Source organism: Cariama cristata, unplaced genomic scaffold (assembly GCF_000690535.1).
Source record: "Cariama cristata isolate BGI_N322 unplaced genomic scaffold, ASM69053v1 scaffold10633, whole genome shotgun sequence".
In the NCBI taxonomy this organism is placed as follows: Eukaryota; Metazoa; Chordata; class Aves; order Cariamiformes; family Cariamidae; genus Cariama; species Cariama cristata.
The window spans coordinates 12,750-20,249 of record NW_009607828.1 but is presented as its reverse complement, the minus strand read 5'-3'; the positions used below and the strand labels follow the sequence as shown (position 1 = coordinate 20,249).

General features: G+C 39.6%; 1 protein-coding gene across 1 annotated transcript in view; it reads right to left on the bottom strand.

Annotated features, from left to right (window-relative positions):
- RUNX1T1 (runt-related transcription factor 1; translocated to, 1 (cyclin D-related)) overlaps window positions 1–7,500 on the bottom strand; it is a 57,847-nt gene that overhangs the window by 44,601 nt on the left and 5,746 nt on the right. Inside the window, 3 exon segments of the mRNA XM_009696894.1 lie at window positions 1,337–1,581; window positions 5,259–5,398; window positions 6,444–6,475. Of these exon segments, the coding sequence (XP_009695196.1) occupies window positions 1,337–1,581; window positions 5,259–5,398; window positions 6,444–6,475 (417 nt within the window).

The window sequence follows — 7,500 nt, the reverse complement described above, 5'->3', positions numbered from 1 at the left end:
TATGTCTTGTTGTTTGAGGAGGAAAACTGCACTTTGCCTCTTCAACTTATGAAGAGGACTGTTTATTATGTTCTAGGCTATGTAGGAAAGTCATTACTTTGCAGCTGAGGGCATAATCATGAAGACCACATGCTACATAGGGTTGACCAAGCGAATAACGTGATATGTGGACACTCCCAAGGAAAAGATCCTTACTTGCTTCTCAGAGCTCAGATGAGGGTAGAAATCAACTCTAATTAACAGTGGGCAAGCACTTTTGATCTGAAAATCAAGGGCAGGTAGGTGCTTCCAAAGCCGTCTTTGGTTTCTTTACCAGTTCCCCTTTCCACAGAGAAACATGTGACAAGCAAAACCACATTAAACGGGCATTTTATATGGAAGCAAGTGGAGGGTAAGACTTACTGAAGTTACACTGCCTACATTAAACTTCCTTTTGACACAGACCCAAATGAAGGGGCACCCACTGCTGTCAGGTAGGGTTTTCTGAAGATACAAGCAAAGGATGCCTGAGCCCTAGTACCAAACAGTGCTGGCAGTCTTTGCTCCAAATGAAGTCAATGGCAACTGCAGCTGCTAAGAACAGACGTAAATTAGAGCACCACAACAGCATTTTTCCTGGTACATCTAATTATCGCTGAAGGAGATACATGTGAGACAACAATGTCTGCTGTACAGAGAACTTTACTGGGAATAAGAAGAATCCTGGGCCAGATTCACAACAGTTTGCCTGTAAAATAGCAGCCCAACTTGACAGATGTGGGTAAGAAAGAGCTGAAATTTTCATTCAGCCATATAATTGCATAAAGATAACTTTATAAATAAGGTGACCTAAGTAGCAGTAATGGATCGTCAGGTCTCTCATTGTTGGGTTCAATGAATACTGAGAAAGGTTTTCCACTGCGTAACTGCAGTCCAAACACACATTCAGCTCATCCTTTTAACCAGTATTCTGCCACTCTATATGTAGGGCACGCTCCTTTTCCCCGCCAACTAAAGGAGGCAAGCCAAACCATATTTTACTACATTATATAATTCAAGGTATGCCAGTATAGAATGAAAACCCTTTCACACCATTACAGCATAACACTATACTGGCAAAAAGAGTCAAGTCTGTATCTGGTTGGGAATAGCTGTCGCTCAGGGGAGGCTAGTCAAGCTACTCATGTTAGCTCCAGCAGCAAGAGCCAGCACTTCATTCTCGCATGTTTGGTATCCTTAAAGTATGGTATGTGCAGTGGATGTGACCCATTCTTTTATATAATAAACATGTCAAGCATAAAAGAGGGAAAAAGAGAGAAAAATATCACAGTTATTATATCATTGGTTTTTTGCTTACCACAAGTCCTAGCACAAGGGTACGTACTCTCTCCCCAATCTCTGGTGAAATGTCATTGCCAAACTGCTGTAAGGTTGTAAGAAATCTCTTCAGTTTGCTGAGTTGCCTAGCTCCACAAGCTGGTGGTAACTGCTGGTTAGCCAGAGAAGAGGAAGAGGAAGAGGATGGCCCATTGCTAAAGCCATTAGGAGGAGATGGAGCTCCATTTAACGCTGTTGGTGAATGGCTAGTGCCATTGGTTAATGGAAGAAAAAAAAAAAGGGGGGGGGGGGGCGCGCGGAGAGAGAGAAAGAAGACAGAGGGGAAAATCCATCAGCTTATGTTTTCTGTGCTTGACCTCAAAATTAATTAAGTTGTACAATCAAAGATAATTAGCCTTTTGACAGAGCAACACTCTGCAGTTTATTTCCCGGTAGCTGGTACTGAACGGTGTATGGACTTGAAGTAACAGCAGCTGCCTCTCACATAGCTCCCTCAAAATGCTCCTAGACCTGAAAAGCATCATTTGAACACCAGCCTTTTGTCAGATAATTTTAAGAAGAGAGAAAGGGAAACAGAGACAGAAAGAACATGAGTGCATGTATGACTGAAGACAAAAAAAATTGCTCTTTGGGGTAGAAAAAAACGTGCAGACATATTTCACGAAGCCTCAGTTTATCTCTGAATATTTTTACTTGTGTTTTGTACACACAACTGACAGCTGTGTTTATAAAACAGGACTTTCACGTTTTAACCTTACACCACCCAATGAGAAGGTTATTTCTTCTGATACAGATTTCCTAGCTGCTAACATATGGAGCGCACAAAGCTGTTTGCGCAGGTACAAATGGTGCTGTGCTCACTGTGGCCCGAAGCCTTACAGCTAGGGCATGAAGCTAGACTTCAGAAGACTTCTCCGAGACCACAAGCAAATCACTCTGCTTTCATGTGCCAATACTGTATCTCTAAAAAGAATAAGAAAGCATCTCCCTCCTGTTGCAAGGCTGCCGTGAGAATAATTATCTAAAGTACTAAGTGTTCAAAATTTATGGCAACAAGATTCATGCAGACATACTGAAGACAACAGACAGTTTTTGGCAGAAATTTCAGTTTGATTCTCATCCACACTCCAGAAGAGAGCAGAGAATCAAACTGAGGACATCCTTTTCTACCCAGGTTACTTGGAGTACCAACAGTCAAACATACTCTGTCAAGACTGTTTTGAGTATGGCTCGCCAAAATGACAGTGAACGGCAAGAAAAAGGATGGTTCCCCAGGAATACGTGTGTACCAGTACACCGGCAGCATGCGACTGCACCCAGCAGCAGCCGTGCTCAGCTGGCCATTGCCCTGGAGAAATTTGCTGACTTCTTTTTGGGAAGTCACTCAGAACCCACCCCAAAAAACATCAAAATTCAGGAACTTGTCTACAATCAAAATGCATAGGAGTATTACTCTAAATTGCTTCCTATTTAAAAGCATAACCATGGCAAGCTAGCAACTTAAACAACTTTCAATGTTTCTTAATGACCGGCCTCACTGAAGCCAAACATCCCTTTCTCTTTGTCACTTTCTCCATCATTCATCTTTATTTTTAGACAGCAAGTCTAAAAAGAGGGTGGATGCCTATTAGAAGATTTAAATCACTACCGCAATACTTCTGAAGGAGTTTTGCCCTACTGACTGAAGTGCTCTTCTGGAGGTACTACAGAAAAGGCTCTCTGAATGGTTACCTAGTTTCTGCTTGCTTTTTATCCTAGTTTTGGGTTGGCTATACTCGTTGTGTGGGCTATGGAGAACAAGTGGAAAAAGCAAAAATAGAAAGAAGCTGGCCTCACCAAGTTCAGCGCCACATGCAGCTCCAAGTCATGCTCTTTGAGCGCTGCAGTAGAGTGAGGTATCCGAGTAAACAAATACATCGTGATTGCAAGGAATTTGCATAGCCAAAAGTCATCATAGCATGAACTTAGTAAATGAGGACTGGGAAGAATAAGAACATGTCTTGTTCTACCCTGACACCACCCAACAACTCAGCCACCAGTAAGGGGCTGCTCTAAGCAGAAGGTCCTGAGGCTATCACCAAGAAAGCACAGAACAGCAGAGTTCATTACCTAGGATAGATATGAGGAGGAGAAAGTTGGGTAAAATTTCTCCCACAACAAAATAAATTTAGAAATAGCCCCCAAATGCAGCTTCTCTAAAACTTTTTTTTTTTAAAATAGTCCATCCCATACTAATGATTTTATCTCTTTCTTTATAATATCTGAATTTGTCAACTGGCAAAGATCTATGCTATTTCTAAAACAGAACCATGTTATTAGTAAAACAGAATTTAGCATTTAAAATTTCAAACTAATATATGTCAAGAGTTTTTCATTGTCTAAACCAAAGAAAACAAGCACACTCTTCACCAGAAAAACAAGTATGATCTTCCCAGCCTACAGGCATTCCCGCCGTAGTAATAATAAATGTAACGGACACTCCAACAGCAGTGACTGTTTACTGAACAAGACGGAACCGCTAAGGCCAAACTCCAAAATCTGACAGGGTAAAAGGCAATTAAAATTAGATTTTTTTAGACTTTTGGTTTAGACACCTTCCAAAGTGCTAACCAAATCAAATAAACAAACATCCAGAAATCCTGTGAGTATGCTGAGGGTTATAAGAGTGATTAAAGAACATCATCCCATTCTTTTTATGATTGCCAAAGATTACTCGGAATTGTGCAAAGTGCATCACACTGGAAAGCTTAATCTGCAAGATCCCCATCCTGCAAAAACCTAGGAACAACTTAACTTTAGACTGGAGCAGCTCTTAGGATGATTCAGGTGCTGGAGTTAAGCAAAACAGACAAATCTTTGCGGGATCAGGGTTGCTGGGTTAAATTTGAGTTTATGCGAAGCTGGCACAAACTCTCCTCAGTGTTTAAGTTCGATCTAAATCGTCAGAACAGGGTTCCCTGGGATAAGCAGTACAAAGGCCTCCAGCTGGCCTTCTGCATAGAGGTGAATCTTAAATAAGGCTTTTAACAGACAGAAAGGGACTAAACAGACATAGGCAAGAGAAATAGAAGATGCTGTCTTCATTCTGTTTAGGCATATGTATTCTACTGTTCTAAAAATGTTTTATTTAAAGTGTGAAATGTAAACACATTCTCATGTTTATACTATTACAAAGCAGTATAAAAGAGATCAAAAAAATTGCAGCTAAATCTTGGTAAGAGAAATGTGGATCATTTCACGGCTGTGAAAAGAATAGCCCAGACACCACGCCAGATTCAAATCTCAGTTACGCTGATAGAAATGCAGAGTAATTCCGTCAAGACTAGTAGTTTTTTGTTTACATCATAAATTGAGACAGAGATGCAGCCCCAAGTGATTTAGAGAAGTGGTCACAGACTAGAAATCTCTAGATAAAACAATACAAGGCCTTTATTTTTTGTTTTATATCAATATTAACTAGACATTGTATAGCACTTAAATCAGAATTATTCATTCAGTCACAAGCGGGATGAAGATAAGTATTTTCTTTATGAATTAACCCCACTTTAAAAACATAAACAAACAAAACCCCCAAAGTTTCTATACAAAAAGGAACAGGATCCTTTAAACAACAGAATGGCATAAAAGAGAAGACAGTTTTCTATACTTCTCACAGAAGGACTGATGCGAGCATTAAGTACATGGGAAACCAGTGTTCACTGTTCTTTGACGCTGCGGCCAAGTTATCAACGAAATAACAACACAACTCTGAGCTGAATGTCTTAATACCTTAAAGATGCATTAATCTGTTGTGATCTTAGTTTTGCTTAATTACTTTATCGTAGTACAACCAAATGCTGCTCCTGCCATGTCATGCAGGTTTCCCTTTACATTTTTTGGTTTCTTACATACAGAATAGAAAGAATATGGAAGAAAAGGAAGAAAATAAGTCTAATTACACGTTGTGGGCGTGAATGAACTGGTTCTTGGAGCTCCTTGGGTAGTGGGAGGAGGTGGCATGGTTGGAGGCGTCAGCCTGGATTGTGTCTTCACATCCACAGGTGAGTCTGGCATTGTGGAATGCTTCTCAGTGCGATCTGCAACACACACCACAGGAACACACCAGTTTATTTCCTCAAGCACATCCCTTCTGACAAAAACTTAAAAGCTAATGCAAGAAGTGAACCATTTCAGCATCTGCCGCAAAAGATTACACCTGATTATCTACTACAGTGTGCTCTTCCCAAATTACATCATCTAAACCTTACTTAAGAAGGTGTAACACAGATGGTACGACCTCATTTGTAGCAGTGCTGCATTATATTTTGTTTTTATTTCTAGCATGTGCAGATGCTACCTCCCAAGCACTCCTGGAGCTGCAATAATGCCACCTCCCTTCAAGGCTCTCACGTCAGCCAGGAGGAAAAAATAAGGTGAAGAGACAGGAAGGTAACAAATCCCCTTACGACAGCTCTTCCAGAACTAAAACTTGAAGCTCTTTGGTACAGGTGAGATATTGGGTGGGATATTGGTTGAAGCCAGCTCTCTTCATGTCTCTTCTTTGTAACACCTGCTGCCCTCTCCATCGCTTCTCTTTGTAATCATGGACAGATACTTATGTTAAATACTGCGTGCCTCCTGCATCACTATATACCACCCTGCCCCTTGATATTCTTGCATTCATCAGAAAAAGAAACATAACATGCTAAAATGGTACGTCAGTTGTCACACATACATACTGTTGTTTCTAAAAAAGCATCTAAGTTTGCATCTTCACACATTAAGAACAATTTAATGTTCAAAACCTGCAAGACAAGTAGAAACACACTTCCCCAAGAAAACAAAGCAAACAAAAGGCAAAAACAGGCAGAAAACTTAACAGTTCTCTTGCAACTAAAGATCTAAAGACACAAGATATTTGATAGAGAAGCTATAGAAGTATCTTCTTTTTCCAACATCTATTTGGACACCTCTATGCTAAAATTTAAAAAAAACTACCCAAATCCTGCTGTTTCATTTATCAAGAATAGGCAAAACATGACAATATTTACCAACTGAAAGCAAAATAAGGTTTAGCGAGCCATCTTGAGTAAAGATGAGTAAGATCAAATTTAGCTTAAGTTAAATTCTTCCATTTCTTCAGGGGGGGCACGGGGGCACGGGTTATTTATTTTATACGCTGTCCTACACAAGTCCTGAGCTCCATTAAACTGTTTTGCAAAGCAAGTAAGTGTTGCTGCTAATGGGTAAGCATGTAAGTCTGTGGTTTTAATTTAAGACAATAGCAAAGTCGATCACGTTTTATAAATTGTCACTCCACTTTGCGACATGCTTTCCTTGTTCTTACTAACAACATACAAACTTCAACCAAAAATTCGTATCCAAAATTTGCCCTGAGAGACACTAAGAGAAATTAAATGCAAGGCACACATTTAACAAAGGAAGGGTATGTTTAAAAGAGCCTCAAAACAATTATCAGAACACTTAATTATCAGAAAGTTAAAAAACAAAACAACAAAAAAGCCAAAACAAACAAAGAAAACCCACAAACCCAAAACACCCACAAAAATTAACAATACATACTAGATACCAATCTTTAGCTGCCTGAAACTGATGAAAGCAAGGAAGTACATCCTAGAGATGTGGCGACTTGGGTACTGCAATTACAGAAGCCATCTTCACCGTTTGTAGAAGTGCCTACAGACGATGCTTCAGTTCTCAGGGAAAGGGAGTCATTTCATATACAATTTAGAGACAAGTTTGGGGAAGATGAGCAGTGAAACACCCCCAGAACAGGATGAGGGGAATACAAATACAGTATTATAGGATCTGTATTGTTGATCTAAGGTTAGTAAACCTCAGCTGTGTAGGAAACAGTATCCAAAATGATTATCTTAAATATTAAGGTTGCTACACAGACAGGTGAGGTTGGATTTGCAAATCATGCAACAGTAATTTATTATATGCTGGAAAACAAAAGCAAGTTTTTGAACATATTCTGTACAAATTTCCTTTCCACATCGCTATACTAAAACAGTTAAATCTATATCTTCAAAAAGCTATTCATTTAATACAAAGAACTATGAAAACTCGTCTTGAAATGTTAATTGCTTCCTTAATAGCTGAATTCATCTTGCACTCACCTCAACCAACCTCAGCAACAAGGGAATAAATAGCTTTCAGCTCATGTTGCAACAGAGGGAA